The 20708-nt window shown below is 36.4% G+C and overlaps 1 protein-coding gene across 7 annotated transcripts in view; it reads left to right on the top strand.

Moving 5' to 3' along the window:
• The window catches only part of Pkib (cAMP-dependent protein kinase inhibitor beta), a 106023-nt gene extending 88410 nt beyond the window's left edge, over positions 1-17613 (top strand). For 6 of the 7 annotated variants that reach the window (XM_078019275.1, XM_021720382.3, XM_021720383.3 and 3 more), the window contains 2 exons: positions 8507-8683; positions 16427-17613. In XM_078019275.1, the coding sequence (XP_077875401.1) occupies positions 8507-8683; positions 16427-16494 (245 nt within the window). In that variant the 3' untranslated portion in view covers positions 16495-17613. Of the gene's footprint in view, positions 1-8333; positions 8382-8506; positions 8684-16426 lie in introns of those variants that run through there. The other variant, XM_021720384.3, reaches the window with a different exon arrangement.
• Positions 17614-20708: the final 3095 nt, after the last annotated feature.

Below are 20708 nucleotides of genomic sequence, written 5' to 3'. Positions count from 1 at the left end.
AAAAGAAAAGTTTATTTTGTATGGTTTTAAGTTTCAGTCCCTAATCAGCCAGCTTCATTGCTCTGGACCCTGGAGTGAGGCACTACATCATGGTAGATGAGTGTGGCAGAGGAAACAGTTCAGGACATCTTACCAGGAAGGAGAGAGGAGAGGAGAGAGAGGGAAACAGAACTCTTCACCACAGACAAAATATAAACCTCTAAGTCATGACCTCATTGACCCATCTCCTCCAGTCACACGCTACCTACCTACCCACAGTTACCACCCAGTTAATTCCTATCAGGGGATTAAAGCACTGATCAGGTTAAGGCTCTTATAACCCAATCAGTTCACTTCTGAAATTTCCTGCATTGTCTCACATGTGAGCTTTTGGGGTATACCTCATTTTTAAACCATAACAAATATCTATTCACATAGTAGCATGATGTGCTCTCCAAGGGACTTGTGCAGTCCTACCCTTTTGGCCTTACTGGCTGCAGCCCACGTGACTTCTCTTTTAGCCTGGCTTTTTCTGCAGCCACCTGCTTCCTCAGCAAACAGTCCACATTAATGGTATCTTTTATTCCCTGGGGTCCCATTCTAGCTTTGGCTTCACCTTCACAGCTGTCAAGACCAGCCCCCAGACATTGCAACCCTGGCTTCTCAGGCCTTCCTTAGAAATATTGGGGGGAATCTCCATAACCCCTTAACTTGAGCATCCTGCATTCCTGCAGAAATATGCAGTAGCTGAGCACTATAGAATCATGACTGCAGTGGTTTCTGTGTACATGTATGGCATCATTCCTACTTGGCTATGGCTCTCAGCAAAAAAGCAGAAAGAGAAAGGAGAAGAGGACACAGGAAAAATGAACCCTACCAGCGAATGCCCTAAGTCACCCTTCTCCTTCAGCCATGCCCCATCTCACTACCCCAAGTGTATTCAAACTAGGATGGACTGATTAGATTATAACTCCCACATTCTAATGATTTCAGCTCAGAATATTCATGCATTAATATAGGAGCTGTTGAGGACATCACACATATAAATCATAATGATTATTTATTTTATTCTTTGGTGCCTTTCAGTCATTACTATGAATATTAATAATAAAATTAGTAGGTATCAGTTATTCATTCAACATTTATTTATTGACTTTTGAAACAACTATGTTCCTATCATAAAAACAAAAAAGTAGCAAAGCCTTTTCTACTGTGATCATGTTGGTCAGAGTTAACTTCCCCTTCTCTCCTTTCTACTGATATCATCAACAGTCATTTGACATTTTAAAATCACCTCTCCCATTAGAAAGGGAACCAACTTCTTAGGCTTCATACAGGAAGGTTTCATTTGTGCAAGAAAGGAAGAATACAGGAACTTCAAAACTGTGTTTTTTCCCACATGAACAAACTCAGTTCTGGAGCTCTTTTTTTATTGTTCTTAAAGTGGCTTTGTACCTCTTTTGAAATCTAGGAACATTTCATGTACAGAAGCAGTTGGAAAAAGATAAGTGATGGATAGTCTGAGGGCAGCCTCTCACTGAAATTTGCTTATTCATGCTCTGAGACCCACTCAAATGCCATATTCCCTATGAAGCCCAGTTCTAAATATCTATTTTGGAATGAATCACTCGCTTCTCTGTACATGTGGTGAAGCTGCCTTGTGTGTATCCTTCACAGATCCAGTTAAGGCATGTGAATTCTCTGACTCACTGTGCCAGATTCCAAGGAAACTAGTGTGGTGTTTTGGCAGAATTTGTGTTAAATTATTTTTAATTAAACCCAGATACTTCTTACAGTGAGCTCTCGTATCTTAATAAAAAAGAACACAACCAACATTTGAGTCATTAAATAGAAATTAACAATGAGAAATAAATGAAAAATGAAGAAGCATAGGCAGGGTTTGAGGTAAGGTGGGAAAAAAAGAATGAGTTTGGTTCCTTATAATCCATGCTAAATCCTCTCATTTTGGATGACTTTGAAAAGGGAAATTAAAAAGTGAGAGGTGAAAGGCCCTAAGTCTGTAACATACGAGGAATGCTCTGCTGTGGTTTACAACCACTTAGAATTACACTAACCTAAAAGAGAAGTGAAAATATCACTGTCTGTTCTGGTGACCACCCACCACATATAGCACACATAGAGATATGCACACACATGCATACACCAACCCCATTAAGGATCATGTCTTAAATGTGCAAGCCTCTGGATTCAAACCCTGATAATGGAGGGAGAAAACAGATGCTTATTTAAAAGGAAATCTGTTTGGATGTTGGGAAAACATGTTGATGTACAGTGAATTTCATTATTTCCCTCTGGGTAAATGTTTTCTTTTATTATGAAAAGGAACAGAAGGAATAATGGTCATAGCAGAAAGAGTACTGCCTGAATTTAGGAAGAACTATTTGAAATCAACTGGCTATATTATATTGATGCATTCATTGCTTAAGTAAGCATCTGCCTCTGGAAGGTTGAACCTTTCAAATTTGAAATCCTACAGTAAGAAGTTAATGATTCTTTGGGAAGCTGAAAGGGTTGGAGGAAATTGAATAGCAAACATCTCCCTGAAATTCTTGATGGAGAGTATATATTGAGTATATATAAGGTGATGAGTTAAAAGTGATTCCCCACTGCCACCACCACACTAAACAAGGGGGCTACATCGTATATTGCAGTTACTTTTCTTTCTCCTAATACTTATAAGTCCATATAATTATCCTAAGTGCTCTCATCCTCATCTGAATATCTTTGTGCTGGAAATGTATTCACATTTGAGTAATGCTTCCTCTGGAAGAATACAAGAAAACCAATTTGATCTTGCATTTTGAATTTTATATGTCTAAGTGGTCAAAAATTATCTGTGGGAAAATTACTTCAATGTTACCACCATTGTATGCTGAGAATCTGCCTATGCAAATATTGAGCAACAACCTAATCATGAAAAAGATATGTGTATTAGCAAACAAAATATAAAATTCCTTTTGGCTTATAGTAGAAGCTCAGAAATACTATATGTTGAGAAATCTTAAAGAGCTATGTCTCTAAATTAAAAATAATATTTTTATGCACATGTATATTTATTATGATCTCTGTTTAGCCTAAAATGGTCCTGCTATTTAGTTGAATTGGATATATGTTAAAGATTCACATTTTAAGAGTGGACATTTTACTTTTTTCTAAAGACTGGGAATTGGAATTGCAGGTCAAGAAAAGTAACTGGAAAGAACAGATTAAATTTCATCTTACTGGATGGTGGGTTCTTCTTTGTAATTTGTGGGCCAAGCATAGGACTCTGCACTTAATAATTTACTAGGATTTCCATCAACGTTGACTAGATGGATAAATACATCTGATTATGTTGACACATAAAGATGCAACTGTTCTAGTCCTTTCACTGTGTTTAGAAGAGTTGTAGATATTCTGAAACACAAAATCATATAAAATTATGATCCTTAGGCAGAGAACACATCCAGCATAAGGTGTTAAGATATTAAGAGCTGAAGAGCTACAGATAGGCATCTGATTTTCTTCTCTCCTTCCCTCCTTCTCTCTCCTTCATTCCCTCCCTCCCTCCTTTCTCTCTCTCTCTCTCTCTCTCTCTCTCTCTCTCTCTCTCTCTCTCTCTCTCTCTCCCTCCCCCCTCCCTCCCTCCCTCCCTCCCTTTTTTGATGCTGTGGATTGAATTGATTGAACGCAGAGCCTTGCACATGCTAAGCCTGGGTTTTACCACTAAGCTATACCATCAGTCCTCTAGTTATCATCTGATACCATTGTCTGCCTATTTTTCTCTGTCTTTGACCAAGAAAAGCACTGACTTTCCACAAATACATGTTTCTTCTTTTTTTGCTTTTTGTTATTCCAATTTTTTTTTCTTTTTAAAAATAGCCTGCTAGAGAACAAATTTAGTAGGTAAGAAGTTTATTTGATGTCTTACTACAGTTAGTGATTTCACTGTGGGAGATGAGATGAGAAATGAAGGTAGTCATGTCCTTGCAGGCTTGCCTCTTTGCAGTCTTGGCTTCAAGTATGGACATTAGAGGAAAGCATGTATATGAGCTATGGAAATGGGTTGCCTCAATTGGGAGACTGCAAAAACTTCCATTTGTTATAGTTATGCTTGCAATATACTGACATACTCTTTTTTTGAGCCCACTGGGAGCTGACTAGTGATCTGATATCCTTATCCTTATCCGCCTACATGGATATGTGTATCTCCAGTACTTTGTTGAGCTTGAACATTCTTGTCCTCTTCACCTGTGCTGGTGCTGCCTTTAACATGTTTCAGGGACTGCAAAGAGGTTGGCATATGCATAGTAATGGCTATGTAATGGTCTTTTGTTAAGGCATCCTGAAACCTGTGTTTTGAATGCAGATGGAGTGTGTCCTAGGCAATGTAGATTACATTACCTTGCTGTGGGAATGACAGGACTTCTGTGAAATCCCCAAGTGTCCAATTGTTCCAGCTCCCATGAGCAGCCACCCTTGACAAAACAGAATTCATCCAGATTCCTCTGTTAATCTTGTGAAAGGAAAGAGGAAGTGTTGCTAGTGAGTCAGCTGCCTTCATTAGCAAGCATACACATGATTACCTTTTTCAGCCCAGAAAATTAAAAGAGCCTGGAAATTATTCTCTCTTCAATTTTCTTAATAGTGTTTCCTTGTATTTCTATGGATTATAGGTTTCAAATGACACAAAACATCTGAAGAAAAAAAAATCGTCTCTATATTTTATCTCCTTTATAAAACTGAAAGCATTCACAACCAGTTTTGTATAGGAAAATATCAGCACACAAGTAAGATGGCTATTGAAGGGAGGGAGAGATTTTCACCTATAGAAGTGCTGTTGTTGGCTTAAACTGTCAAAATATTTTGTTAGAGCCTTACTGTACTAGATTTTCTGTTTACTCACAATTTTTACCAGTGAATATCTTAAATATTTTTATATTACAAAAGATGTGTTCATGATTATAAGTCAAAATGCATAAAAGGCACAAGAAATTCATTCATATTCTCCTTGTTTTATTTATCATTCACAAATAGGACTTTTATTCTTTAAACAAAATTGAGATCACATTACATTAATTTCTTTTCTCATTTTTTCCTTGCACTGTAAACATTTCTTTATAAATTTGTTTTATTTCACAGTGTGTCATGGACACAACTCCATAGGTAGATCTAACACATTTTTTTTTAACTTGGCTGTATAAAATTCTATAGCACAGTATATGTAGTTCATTCACATTCTTTTCCTATTGAACTTTCACATTATTTTCAATGCTTTAATAAACCTCCTTATCAAGAAATTTAAATATCCCAGTTAAGAATTACAGTACATAAATTGAAATTTGTATATCCAATATACAAAACTCAAAGAGAATTAGAAGCTCTTTTTCAACATAAGATTATATTCCTTTAACTTGCATCTTGCTCAAGGAATTGACTTTTTTATTTCATATATAGAGCATTTAAATATTTAAAATAGTGCATCTTAATTTTTTTTTATATCTGTTGCTATTGGTAAAGCTCTATCCTTGTCCTTGGTACCAATCGAATACCAAAAACACAGTTTTGAGAAAAAAGTAAAAAGAAGGTTTATTGCTTTGCTAGCAAAGGAGAAACATAGGGGACTTCAGTCCCAGAGGTTGTGATTGTGTCCATCAGCAGGAACAGGGGGCTTTTAAAGAGGTGACTCAAAGGCAACAGTTCACGTGTTCTCTGTTGGAGTTGTAATTCACTTGCTCATTTGGGAGATAGTCAATTCTGAGATCTTCTGGTGCCATCCCCAAAGTCTGGATTACTTCAGATTACTATGGTGGGTGTGTACTCAGGGACAGATAACTCTGCCTAGGATGAAGAAGAAAGGTAAAAATAAATTGCAGCGGCAGAGCAGCAACGGTTATATTCAAAGCATAAAGTGGACCACTGTTACATTGCTGTCTTCAGTTTTAAAATTTTGGACTTTGAGTTATTACACAGCTCTTCCAAGCTTATCATGGTTAACTTGTTTGGAGTTACACAAGGAGATGCTTCACATAAATAAACACTTGCTCAAGGCTATAATGTACCATGTGGTGTTAACTGAGGACAGAGTGGAGGCCTAAATATGGAGTCTGCTTCCAAGCCACTGTCAGTCACTTGTCGGAAGCCATAGAGAAGAAATCTTAATTAAAAATCAAGTATCATGGCTACCGGGGCTCACAAGTTAATAAGATAGAGAAGAACATGTGAAATGGTAGTAATTTAGAAACTTATCTCTCTTTCTTTCCATACCCCCTGTAATTAAACACACACACACACACACACAAACTTTTTCCTATAAAAGTCAATGAAAAGCACAATACTAAAGGAGCTGCACATATGACTAGTTGCATATATTACAGGGATTTGGAAGATCATTTCTTGATAATCCATGTTATTTTTCTTTCAGAGTGAATTGAAACTGGATTTGTATCTATTAATGCCAGATAAGCAGCTATGCAACTTTAGGTGAACTATTTAACCTCTCTGAGCCCTAGTTTTTACAGCTACAAAGCGAGGGTCATATTTTATACTTCATAGAATTGTTGGGAGGTTTAAATCAGATAATAGATAATGTAAGTGTTCATGCAGTATTGAAAAAATGCTGGTTTCCCTCTTAAAATAACTCAAGGTCTCTAGTAGGAAGATTCTTATTGTTAAGATTAAATAGCATCCATAAAAGGATTGCACAGTACACCTGTAATTCTAGCAGCTCAGGAGGCTCAGGCAGGATAATTGTGAGTTCAAAGCCAGCCTCAGCAAAATTGAGATGCTAAGCAAATCAGTGAGACCCTGTCTCTAAATAAAATACAAAACAAGGCTGGAGATGTGACTTGGTAGTCAAGTGGTTCCCCTGAGTTCAATCCTTGGTATCCCCCAAAAAAGAAGGGTTACAGAATAAAAAGAATGTAGTAAGATGTAAATAATCATGTCAAAAATCGAACATGTTAAACATTTTTATAGTTACAAAGAGTTTCTATTATCTTATCTCATCTGTTTTTTAGCAGAATCCTATGAGCCATAAAGGTCAATTGTTATGCCTAATATATAAGGAAAAAAAGTGTGACTTGTATAAATTAAATGGCCATTATACCCTGTTACCTTACAAGTGTATAATGGAGTGAATTCTTTTTGACTAACAGCCCAGTGCTCTCTACATTACTCCAATCTATTTGTTCATGCCGGACAGTTGGCAAGTATCAAACAATTAAAAATCTAATGGATTCTGAGATTGTGTCTTTATGATCCTTGGAAAAAGAAGACAACATCTAAAGTAGTAATGGACTGCCTCTTTTCTTGGTCATTTTCAGGATACTCCTGGCTTCTTGAGGACCATGCTAAGCTCAGTATACATTTTTTTTAGGTGCTTTGGATCAAATGCATCATGTTTTATGACTACATCACTTTGTTTCTAGCATTTTCTGAAGGTAGCTATTTGGAAAGGACTCCCTTCCAACTACTGTGAAAAGATTGGTTTCCTTTGTGTAGGCTAGGAATCACATGTTCCTAAGCTCCACAAATGCTGAACTCCATCCTTTCTTGATCCTTAGGCCATTTTGTGAACAGATGTAACCTTTCCTCCCACACATACCTTCTTTTTCCCCTTTAAGAGTGCAAATGAACCTAGAAATGGATAGTATATCATACCTCTGTGCTCTCAGTGCCTGGCTAAAAATATGACATATGATAATTTCTTAAAAAAATGCTTTTGCTTTTGAAATACTATTCCAAGTTAACTTTTTAGGAAAACTTTTTTTGAGGAAAAACATGTGAAAGAGGATCAGTTTTGAATGTGCCATGACACCTCCCTCCCTCCTTGTATTCATGTTGATCTCTTGAGAATTCTTTCTTGGGGACAATTCCCAGGAAAATAATGGATGCTGAGAAAAGTACTAGCAATTACCATGTCCACTTGAGGGCAAGACAGAGTAAAAGAGGTCCTAACTCTCCCTAACATAAACATGAGTCTATTGAAAACTGGCTTCAAGGCCAGAACAGATGGAAGTACACAGCTCTCTGTGGGAAAGAGCCTTTTGAGAGAAAGTAGAATTTCTGATTTTCAAAGAGTAAGAAAAGAGCCTGTTTTGTTTATTCCCACAATTATAGTGATTTGGTTTCAGCCTAAACAAGCACCATAAGCAAATACTGGCAGGCAGAGTCTCTCTGAGAGCAGCCAAACAAATCAGTTTCATTTCCTTCCAAGACCTGGTTTGGCTGATCCATCCATAGAAAAGCAGAACAAAAGGCAGGGCCTACTGCACCCTAATGTTCCAAGTGGCTCATTCAGCTCAGGAGTTATTTATAGTAATCTGGCTCCTGCAGAGGACTTCCTGCTCTGTTCAGCAAATGGAAGCTCCAGGACCAAAGTGGTAGCCGTAGCTGAGGGTGTTAGTGGTGCTTAGATCTGCTAGCTCATTGTGTTTTTGATCTAGCCATGCCTTTGGACCACTGTGGTGAACATTGCTCTCTGAACAGGCTCATCTTCTTCTTCTTGTGTTTATTCTATTTGTAGATGTTGCTATGAGGACAGATTCATCAAAAATGACTGATGTGGAGTCTGTGGTCACCAATTTTGCATCTTCAGCGAGGACAGGCCGCCGCAATGCCTTACCAGATATCCAGAGTTCAGCTGCCACTGGCGGAACCTCTGATTTGCCCCTCAAACTGGAGGCCCTCTCCATGAAAGAAGGTAGTGCTCTTAATCCTTGCAAAATCAGCAATACTCCTGGCTTTTTGTTGTTGTTGTTTCGTTTTTTGTTTGTTTGTTTTTGTTTTCTAAAACCTCTCAGGTCTTGTTTAAAGCTAAGTAGATTTTTCTGGCTTTCTGAAAGAAGACAAAAATTTCATCTTTTCATTTAATAGTATATATGGGAAAATAATATTCTATTTCTTTATTGAATGTATGTGATCCTACACAGATCTAATAGAAATAGAGTTGAACAAAAATGATCCTCCCTTTAAGGAACATACAAAATTGATTGAGAAGCACTCAGAAATGAAATAATTTTCTTTCTCCCATTCCTTAGCCAATAATTCTGGAAGCTTCTGCTTCATTGTCATATTCTACAGTCCTTCCACTCCTACTACTGAAGAAGTTTATTATCAATTCCAGATGAAATTTTTTAAAGTGAATCATTTTTCAACTAGTAGAACAAGTTAAGAAAACAGTGAGCTGTCAAAGCAAAGATGGAAAATCTTGGATCTTTCTCTTTATTATTTGCATACAGTTCCTATTGCTTCCTGAGTTCAGGCTTTTGAAAATAAAAATAAGGATATTGTTTCAGTCAGCTTTTTCATTGCTATGACCAAAAGACCCAACAAAAGCAATTTTAAGGAAGAAAAGTTTGTTTAGAGGCTCACAGTTTCAGAGGTCTTAGTCCATAGAAAGGGGGCTTGGGATGAGGCAGAACATCATGGCAGAAGAGTGTAGGGGAGGAAAGCAGCTGGGGATATGACACCAGGAAGGAGAAAGTGAGAGCGCACCCCCCTTTATGGACAAAGTATAAACCCCAATACAACTCCATCCACACATCTCCTCCATTCATACCCTACCTGCCCATAGTTACCACTCAGTTAATCCCTGCCAGGGAATTAACTGACTGATGGAGTTAAGGCTCTCAGAACCCAATCATTTCACCTCTAAACCCAATCATTTCACCTCCAAACCTTCTTGTATTGTCTCACACATGAGTTTTTGGGGGACACTAAATATCTAAACTATAACATGTATTTTCAATAAAAGTATTAGAAGAAGACCTTCACTTAAATGTGTGGATAAAGATTAGAATTGGGGATGAAGCTTAATGCTAGAGCACTTGCTTGGCATGCATGAGGCCCTGGGTTCCTCATTATCTATAGTAATCTACCTCTTACAACTTGGTAAACCTCACAGGAGGACAATGATGCCTTATAACAAATCAGCACGAAGTGACAGAGGGTGGCATCCCAGAAAACTAGAAAGTCTCAAAATGCCTTTTCTTACCTCCACTCTTACTATTTATTTGATCCATCATTCATCTTAGTACCTACTACATGCTAGACACTCTAAGAGCTGGAGGTATACAAGTGAGTAAGGCAGTCATAAACTCCTGCTGTCCTACATCTTATATTGCAACAGGAGACTTAGATTATGTATAAAGAAATATATAAATTAAGAGTCAAAGAACTAACTTAGTGGTGTGGTACAGTTATTGGGTGACTGTTTTAGGAGAAATTAGGGAAACCCTCTCTGAAGTCTGAAGAACAACTCTGTATTTTGAATAACTGAATAATCCTGCTACCAGAAGACAGGAGGTAAGAGGTAAGCTCTGCAGAAGGAGCAGCTGGTAAAATGCTCATAGGGTAGAACCAAATGAATGTTGTCAAGAAATAAGGACTGGTCAACCATGGCTTGAGGGAAGCACATGATGGGGAAGGTTCTACAAGATGACTTTGGAGAGATGAGCCAGTGGTAGATCTTGTGGGATTTTAGAAATTTGAGTAAAGAAATAAACTTTCATTTTTGAGTGGGAGAATTTCAAATGGGGGAGTGAAATCTCATTTGGTGTTTTAAAATATTTACTCTGTTATGTGGAAAATGGATTGTAGGGAAGCAATAATTTAAATAGTGGGATCAGTGAAGCAATCCTCATTAGGAAATCTTTTCAGGCCAAATTAAACATTTAGACTTGCAAGAACACATTGGTACCATTCTACTCAGAGGTGTCCCAGTAAAGAAGCTTCAGCAGGCAAGCAGGGAAGTATCATGTAATCTTCTAATTTGGAAGCCCTTATAGGAATGCATATGGCAGACCTGGGAATTGTCTCTTGTGTCTCCTCACGAAGTGAAAACTCAGCTGCAAAGAGACAAGGTCAATAGGAGCAATGGGCTAGAAGCTGAGTCTCCCATGAGCTAATACTCTAACAAGTCCTTGGACACTGCTCTCTACTTCCCACTAAAGACATGCTCATTTATGAGAGTCACTGTCCACAGGGAAGCCCAGTGCTATGGTTTCCTACAAGGCACCTAGAGTTCATATCTAGATTTTCTTAATATAGACGTATTTTACCATTTGAGTCATATTTATCATAAGTTTAGAACCAGGCTGACATTATACCTTAGTATGGTTTCCTGGGTAACAGAGCTAGAAAATTAATCCCCAGTCAAGTTTGTCCTTAGAGTAGGAGAAAGCATTTTTGCTAATCTTTACTCAAGGAGAGATTGTTGCATAGTCCAATTAGAGATGATGGCTCAAAATAGTAATGATGGAGAGAGGTGGGTGGGTTAGGAAAAGGTTTTATAGGCAGACTTGCTAATGAATTGGATGTGGTGGAGATGCCTATGACAAGTCTAAATGGCCATATTAAGTAAGCAATTGGATATGAAGGCCAGAGAAAACCATTTCAGATATGTACATTTTTGAGTACTTGACCATGTAATTGTCAAAATATATTTTATACAATAGAATAGAGTGTGCAAATGAAATTACCCAAAGGAGTAGATTATCTTTCATGGGAGTACATTACCTTTCAATACATATGGAAAAATAATGTAAAAATGAGAAGGGAACTTAGAAAGTCCACCCTTTATGCTTTTATTGGTGCATTATAATTATACATATTCATATTTGCTCCAATTAATTCCTCAGTAATTTCCTTTGCCTCCTCTCCTCCATCCCCTTGCTCCTGTTCCCCTTTCTATATTCTTCTTCCCATATATTCATATATATAATATATTACACATATAATATATATTATATTATATATTAACATATATATTACACACACACACACACACACATATATATATAATTGGTGAATTGCAATTACACATAAAAGTGTAGTTCATTGTGATATATTCATGCATGTATATAGCACAATTTGGTTAATTTTATTCCTGTTATTTCCATTTTCCTCTCTTCCTCCCCTCACCTTGATTGCTACCTCAACTCTACTGGCCTCCCTTGTGTTTTTATGAGATCTTCCCGGCCCCTTTTTAAATTCTGTTTTTCTCTATAACTTCTAGAGATGAGAGAAAACACTCAACCCTGGATTTCCTAAGTCTGTCTTATTTTACTCAGCATGATGCTTGTTTTCCATTTGCATCCATTTACTAGCAAATGATATGATTTCATTCTTCTTTGTGACTGAGTAGAACTCCATTGTGTATATACACCACATTTTATTTATCCATTTCCCTTCATGCAGGTTCAGTGGCTTGCCCAAACTTACAATTAGGTAATGGTAGAATCTCTGTTTCTAAGGCCATCGCCTTTCCTATTGTATCAACTTTTCTCATGGAAATTCTCTTGGATGTTAATATAGCACATACAAAAAGTATACTGTGGTCAAATAAATTTGAAATTGCTGGCTTAGCCATGATTGGTGTTTTACCCTTCTCAGAATAAATAAAAACAAGAATTTTTATGAGTTTTCATTGCAGAGATTTTAACATGCACTGTGCCTATAACACTGTAAGAATGGGACAAGCAGCCTCTTTGCCTCATTTCCTTGACCATCTTTGAAGAAGCATCTTATAGAATTATTGTTCTGTGAGGTACTCTGAAAGCATTGCACTACAGGTCATGATCTAACAAGGGGTAGTAAAAGTAATTGACACAAAGAAGAGTAAAAAACAGGGATAAAAATAGAAAAAAGCGGATAATTCTGATTTATCTTAACCTATTTTATTAAAAGCATAACTCAGTAAATAGTTCAAGTACCTAAAAGATACATCATTGGATTCAGCAAATAATTTTTATATAAAATCATACAGGTTACCACTTACATAAATATAACATTTTTGTTTGTTTTCAAAGCTAGGCTTCTGGAGAATAGAATCAACCCAGATAATTTAGGAGGCAAGATTTTCTTACTTTTCCCAAAGTTATTATTAATTAGGAGCATGAGAATGATAAACAAGTGTTCAATAAGTTTATTCACATTTGAAATGAGCGGAACAAGTTTAAATGGAGAGTTTGATGTTTAAGACTTAGAGAAATTATGTTAAAGAAATGTGTTAAAAGCATTTCATCACGATTACAGAGCAATAACAGTAACTATCCTTGGAAGTGCATAATATTATATGCAAAACAACTGTTTTGTTTGACTCTCTTTTTCTTTCATTAACATCAAATACACAGTTAAGAACAATTATAGCCTCTTTGAGTAGTTTGGCATTTTGTTTTATCTCTAATCATCTTTGAATATGCTTCTAAGCATCTGCTTTCATAATTCAATGCAAAAAGTGAGACTGGTAAAGAAGGCATTTGGAACCATGTTTCATATTTTTAGCTGACAACCTGAACAAGATTCTAGATTGTCAACAGATGATATCCTGCTAGTCCGCATCTAACCAGTATCATGAGTTTCTAGTTCATTTCACAGAAGGGGAACTTCTTCAGGGGCCTTCATATCACTATCACTCAAATTAGATAAAAATAATATTCTTTATGAACAAGAGTATAATTTACTTATTTGACTTAGAGAATAGTCAGTATTCTCTGGAACAAGAATATTAACAGAACTGACATTTCTTCTTAGAAAGTCATAATGCTTTCTAAGTAGTTTGCTCAGAACCAGTGATAGCAAATGTTGCTTAAATCATTCTAGGAATAATCCGACAATTTATATTTCATATGGGTCTAGAGTACCATTTCCTGTCAAGTCTGTTTTCCTGAGGGAGTTCTTTCAATGAACACTTATTAAGCACCAGCCATTTTATTCAGAAGGCAAGTGAGTGTGACAGCTAAGACTCGGACTCTCTCTTGATCCTGATTCTTCTTGCAACTATTATCCCATTTCTGGTTTTGTTTATAACAAAATTCTTAGAAAGACTGTCTGCTTTTGTGCCTCCCGATGTTCTTTGTCCCATTCTTTCTCTAAGCCTAATACAATTACACCACCCAACTGCTATTTCAAGCTCATAAACGGCATTGTCTCTGCTAAAATCAGTGGTCCACTCTTCCTTTGCATCTTGCATATCTTTTAGCAGGTATATCATGATTATTGTTTCTTCCCTGAACCATTTTTCTTCCCTTAGCTTTCAGAACACTTTGCCCTCCTGGTTTTCTCTCTGCCTCACTGACTGCCTCTCCTTGGCTTCTCCTTTCTCATCACCTCTGTCTCTGAATGGGTTGGAGGGTACCAGAACTCAGTCTCTGGACATCTTCTCTATCAGTTCTCTAACACTTGTACTATCCAGTTTCTTGGGAATAATGGTCATCTTTCCAGTAATTCAGATTTGTGCCTCTAGCCTGGAGATCCCTTCAACTTCATAGTCTCATATATCTGTCTAGTTGTCATCAGTGCTTACATATCTAATAGAGACTCAAAGTTAATGGGTATAAGAGCAAACTCCAGATATTCTTCCTAAAAGCTATTTTCCTCCATCTTCCTCTTCTCAGTGAGTGGTAATTTTATAATTCCAGTTGATAAAATAAAAAATACTGGAATCATCCTTCTCTCCACTCTTTCTCTCACATTTTATATTTCATCCTTCAGCAAATACTATTGAAATTGGTCCATAAAGCTGCCTATAACATATAGCTTCCTGCTACCTCTTGGATTCCATCTTCTGATTTTTATTCTTCACAATGTCCCACTAGGCAGTTCCTTTCTACACATTGCTGCCTTGGACATACATCACTATTGTCTTTGCTTGAAATGTTCTTCTTCCTGCTGTCATAACTTCTCAATTCTACTCAAATCTCCCTTCCCAGAGAACATTCCCAGCTAATCCTATGTAAAACTGCAACCTCCAGCTCCAACATTTTTTGAAAACTCCAGTTTTCCTACCTTTGCTTCAATATCCTTACTGCCATTTCATTTCTCACATAATATACATTTTACTGATTTTGCTTATTGTCCATATCATTCACCAGAAGTTCCCTGAGAGCAGAATTTATGCTCACATACAGTATGTGCTTAATAAATATTTGATGCATACAAGTTGAAGTTCTGAATAGAGTCCATCAACTTTATCTTCAAAGATGCCACCGATTGGCAGGAGCAATTTGCAGGAACTAATAAAGATTTAGTATTATTTTTAAATGGAAGAACAAAAGAGTGTACATTTTGAAGGATGGCAGGGAACATGGTATGTGCAATAATTGAAATTGAAAAGGCGTCTTTGTTAGTTTGCGATGGCAGTGATTTGAAGAAATGAAGGAGCCAGAGAAGGGGAAAGACAGATGACATGTAGTGGTGCAGGGTTGAAAGGGTGGAAGCAGGGGATGATCACTAGTCCACTTCTGGATGAGGCAAAAGGGTTTGGGATCATGAAGTTATTAGGCCTGGGTAGGAGGAGCAGGAGCAGGGCCAGTTCCAAAGGTGTGCAACAGGGCAGTTACACTGGGCACTGGGCTCCTGAGAGACCTGCACTACTCTTGCCATTGAAAGCTTTCAGAATTTATGAACAAGTTTGCTGCATTTTCACTTTTCACGGGGTGCTGGTAAAATACAAAACCAGTGCTTAGAAGTACTTTCCCTGTAATAGGAGGAAGAACATGACGAGTAAGCCCAGATTACAGAGGGTTTTAGAGATTTAATGGCAATAGAGCTCCTATCTGATGACTTTGGTTTATTTTTTCCTGTGAAGTAGAAAGTCGAGTCATCTAGGTCAGTTTCAATGGTACATGCCTGTAATCCCAGTAGCTGGGGAGACTAAGGCAGGAGGATCATGAGTTCAAGGCCAGCCTTAGCAGCAGCAAGCTGTAGTAAGACCCTGTCTCTAAATAAAATACAAAATAGGGCTGAGGGTATGGCTCAGTGGTCAAGTGTCCCTGAGTATCAAAGAAGAAAGGAAGGAAGGAAAGAGAGAGAGAGAGAGAGAGAGAGAAAGAAAGAAAGAAAGAAAGAAAGAAAGAAAGAAAGAAAGAAAGAAAGAGGAGTCATCTAAATGCAAAGGGAGTAAAAGGTATGAAGAACCTAGAGAAAACAAAATGTAGCACAGGGAGGTGGTTAAGGTGTGGCTCATGGAGCCATTTGGCTTGGGTCCAAGCTGTCACTCTGTCACTTACTCTATGACTTTGGGCAGTCATTTAACCTGTTTGTGCTTCAGTTTACTATTTGTAAATAGAGATTGTAATCACACCTTAAGAGACTTTCTGACACTTAACAACTGTAGACTAGAAGAGAAAATTGATTAGGAGAAAGTAGATCCTCAAACCTGCTCCTTCATATAGTTTCATGTCTGGATTGAAGACAAAATATGTGCTCCTCAAGTATAAAATGATCAGGGTAGGTAAAGGAAAAAACAACTCTTTTATTAAAGAAACAAAGAAAGAAAGATTATATATAATAAATAAAGAAATATATAAAATATTTCTTTTATAATATAATATAATAAATAAAGAAAAATTATATATAATATAAAAGGTAATATATATATTACCTTTTATATTATACATCATATTACATATATATAAATATCAATTTATCTTTTTTTTTCCAGATGAAAAAAAGAAAGATGAAGAAACAACCAAAGACCAATTGGAAAATCCACCAAATGAAGAAAAATGAAGGCTGAAACTAAGAGTGCTGAGTTTATGCACTTTGAAAGACTTAGTGACTATGATTTCCTGAGATGTTTGATGTGGTGGTAACTGTGGTGACATGTGTCATTAGATAATTTTGTTGTGGCGCTATTCATCTGGATTGCAACCATGATGTCCAATGTAGGTTATTAAATGGTAGGTTACTTACAAATTGCACCCAAGGGGAAAGTTAAAAAAGTATGAGCACTTAAATACATATCATTGTCTGTAAACCCAACAAAATTCACTGTCCTCTCATAGATTTATTTAGCCAGATATATGTTAAATTCCATTTTTATGGGGATAGAGAAGAGGTTTATTGACAAGTACAAACCAAACACTATTATTTTAAAACTTTGTAGACTTTGTAGGAAATTATATTTTGGGGATAAGAAGGAATAATAGTAAAAAATCACATAGATGGAGTAAGTTTATTTTTAATCAAAATTGTACCAGATTTTTCCCCACTTTAAAAAATTTTTGAAAATATTGTAAAAGTTTAACAACATAAGCATTTCTAGGATGTTTTTGTCTGATATTTTGCTTCTATTCTGTGCACACTGTGATTTTTCATGTGAATCCTTAGAATGTAACATTTGTGACAAATTGTTTATATGGAATATGCCTATTAAATGACTTTCTCTTCTTTAACTATGATATATGTACATGTGTGTATATTTTATTTTAATGTGAATTATATTAAATCCTTTACTAGTCTCTTTACAATGTCTTTTATTATTCTTAGGGCTTTTGTGTATGTATTATGTGTCTAAATTTCCTCAGGAATGCAGATCTTACTTTTGATATCTTTCCTAAAGTAGCTTAGCAAAACAGTAAACACTTGTATTTGATCTATAATCTAAGTGGAGATAGCAGAACACATGCTTTTAACATGTATTTAAGCACATATTTAAAAAGGATCAAAAACAAACCAAAGCATTAGTAAGTTTTGATTTATTAAGTATTTTATGAAAATAATAAACTTCTGGTTTTTAAAAATGTTGATTTAAATTAATTTATTTTCATTTTCAGATACAATGCATGCAATTATAATTTGTGGACTTAATCTGTTTATGTTAAGAAAATAAACTCTTTCACTAAAGAATTTTGTTGCCAATATAAGTCTCTTCATTTTATGTTCTGAAGTATGCCACATGGGATATGGTGATGCATTCTGAAGGATGAAGTTAATAGTCTTTACAGCATAAATCACCTCCTGCTTATTATTTTATTGACAAATCCTACCCTTAAGTGTCATATTTTCATAGGGATGTATTTCAAATAATTTTGATTGTTTTAAGTTCTCCAATATAAATTTTTTTAAAAATAATATTTTAGGTGCAGTGCTAATTTAATATTCATTAAAATGTATTATAGCCTTAAAATTGTTTTTCTGAAGGTTGATGACATGAGATTGAGTTACAGTATGAAAAAAGATGAGAAAAGAAGGATGGCTTTCAACGTGGGTAGGGAGCAGTATGTCCGCTCTAGGACATTTGGCAATGTTTAGAGACTTGGCAGGCCTGGGAGAGAGGGAGCTACTGGCACCTAGTGGGCAAAGGCCAGGTGTGCTGCCAAGCAGCAAAGCATACAGTAGCCCTATAGGACAGTCCCATAGCATAAAATTACCAGGGTGTTAATAGTGCTGAGGTTCAGAAACTCTAGAGTAGAGTTAAACCTGAAGATTTTGGAATCTGATCACCTGGGTTTGAATTCTAGCTCTGCTAAACTTTAGCTGTGTGATCTTGGGCATTTTACACCATTTTTCTAAGTCTCAGTTGTATCTCTGGAATGGTATTAAAATTAGTGCATACTTTAAGTGGTGGGTGAAAGCAGTAAATGAAATGGCAAAACAATTGAATAATGACTGGTAAAACAATTATTTAGTAAACACTGGCTATACCACCATCATATGCATATACATATATATGTATATGCATATCTCCAAGGTATGAGATATTGACAGAATATTTGCCAACAGAAGAATTCCACCCCCACCCTTAGGAGCCCAGACTAAGCAGAATAATATGCCAGTAGTATTTTAAAGTAAAACTGGGTTCATTTCTCAATAGTTTTATTATTTAAAAAATTCAAGCCATTTGTGGAGAAACTAGGGTACTTTGCTGTAGCAAGTAGTTACTTTCAACAAAGCTACCTCCTTGGTGCTTATTGAAGAATGACTCTGTGCCCATCTTTGCCATTGTCTTTGTACAAGGCACCCACTTTACCTAATAGGTAGAAAGTCTTAATACTGTTAGATAACAAGGCTAAAAAGGAACAATAAAGCTATAAAAAGAGACTATCTGAAAACTCTGTTCAAGGAGATAAAAAGAAGAACATGCTAGAAACCCATTTTGTGTTGTGAATCCTGAGATGTTTTTGTACTCTGGGCAGGAAAAGTTTGAACCCTCTTAAATGTGAATGGCTATAGAGGTAGGTGTCTAACTTGCAAATGGAGATAATGTATTCACTTTCCTTTTGCTAGTTCAAGTCGTTTGAACCTCTTGGACAGATAGTGTAAAAAGAGATAAAGATAGAAAACATAATAAGAGAAAGATGCTTCTAGAGTTTCTAATCTATTGTCCTGTCTATGGAACCTGGCAACTTGAAAGTATTAGCTTTGCCATTTGCTCTGTTTTGAGTTATTTTACTCTGTACTTCCATTTCTGCAATGTGAAAACTAGTGAATTATTACAAGGATTAAATGAGTGAATACTGGCAAATTGAAAAGCTAATGCCTGACACAAAGCAAAAACTGTTATTATTTGCCAAAAAACATAGGGTTATAGATACTTTAGGAAGATTAACTTAGATCTATTGATTGTTCACCACATTGTTGCCCAAACAGATTTTTCTCCTCTTCCTTTACTCTCCTTTCTATTAGTAGCATGCCCTTGGCTAAAAGTAGGGCTGGTTATCAGTTAATTCTCTCTCTATATATTTTGAGTTATTAATGACAACTCTTGGAACATCAAAAATCTGCAGTTAGAAGACAGAAATATTGGCCCAAACAAAGGTTGAAAAAGGAATTGCTCTTATCTGTAAAAAATCCTCAGATGGCTTTCTTATTAAGCACCCATCAACAGGAATAATTATTATAGCCAACCTTGAGTGATTACTGATTACTAAGTGCCAAGTAGATCCCTTTGAAGTTTCATAAAAATAATAATAAAAAATAGTCATTCATGTTTTTCATTTTATTGATATAAAAAATGGATTCTGGGGTGCCCTTGAGAACTCACAGAGAAAAAATAGCAAAGGTGACCAAGGACAGGGCGCTGAGAGCCAAGATGTGCATTGCTTCTATTGCACTAACTGGTAGTCTCTGTCAACACCAATTCACTCAGTTGAGTTTTATTAAATTTATTGGAATTCCAGTTAGAGTTTCTAGGAAAATTGCAAAGCTATATTTGGGAAGTATAAGACATTAGCTGTCAAGAAGCACTCATATCTTAGCACAAGTGATTTTATTCAGGTTTATTTTTTCTTCCACTTTTTCATATATTCCAGAGTAGGATTTAGACAGCAAAGACCATCTCATTTAATTTGCCATTAACCTTTAGGATCCTGAAGGAATAGAAAGTTTGTGAGAAGGCCTTGGCTCTTCTTTTTGAAGTGAGGCAGCCCCTGGAAGAGGTAAGGGAAAAAAGTCTGGATGGAAATAAAGATAAGTACCATAGTCAAATTCAAACTTAATTCCTTCCACCTGTGGTCTGGAGCTGCCCAGGACCATGAAAAGAGCACAGTGACATTTTGAGACATTTGTGTTCATCAGCTTTCCATTACTGAGACAAAATACTTGAGAAAATAAACTTGAAATGAGGAAAAGTTTATTTGGGCTCACACTTTCAGAGATTTTAGTCCATGGGCACTTAGCCCTGTTGCTTTGGTCCTGTGAATTGACAGTACATCATGGTGGAGCACATGGGAGAGTGAACCTCATGACAGCTGGGAAGCAAAAAGAGGAAGAGGCTGGAGTTCAACTACCTTGTTAAAGGGCATGACCCCAATGACCTAGCTTCCCTCCACTGGGCCCCACCTGCTAATGATTCCATCTCCTCCCGGTAGTTGACCTTTGGAGGACATTCAAGATCCAAATTACAGCAGAGAGAACCACAAAAGTATCCTTATGAACTAACTCCGAATATTTTAAAAGCGGGACCTCATAGGCAACTAAGATAATCTCATTGATTCTCTGTT

This window comes from Ictidomys tridecemlineatus, chromosome 8 (assembly GCF_052094955.1).
Source record: "Ictidomys tridecemlineatus isolate mIctTri1 chromosome 8, mIctTri1.hap1, whole genome shotgun sequence".
NCBI classification, from domain to species: domain Eukaryota; kingdom Metazoa; phylum Chordata; class Mammalia; order Rodentia; family Sciuridae; genus Ictidomys; species Ictidomys tridecemlineatus.
This window is presented reverse-complemented; position numbering and strand designations above follow the sequence as displayed.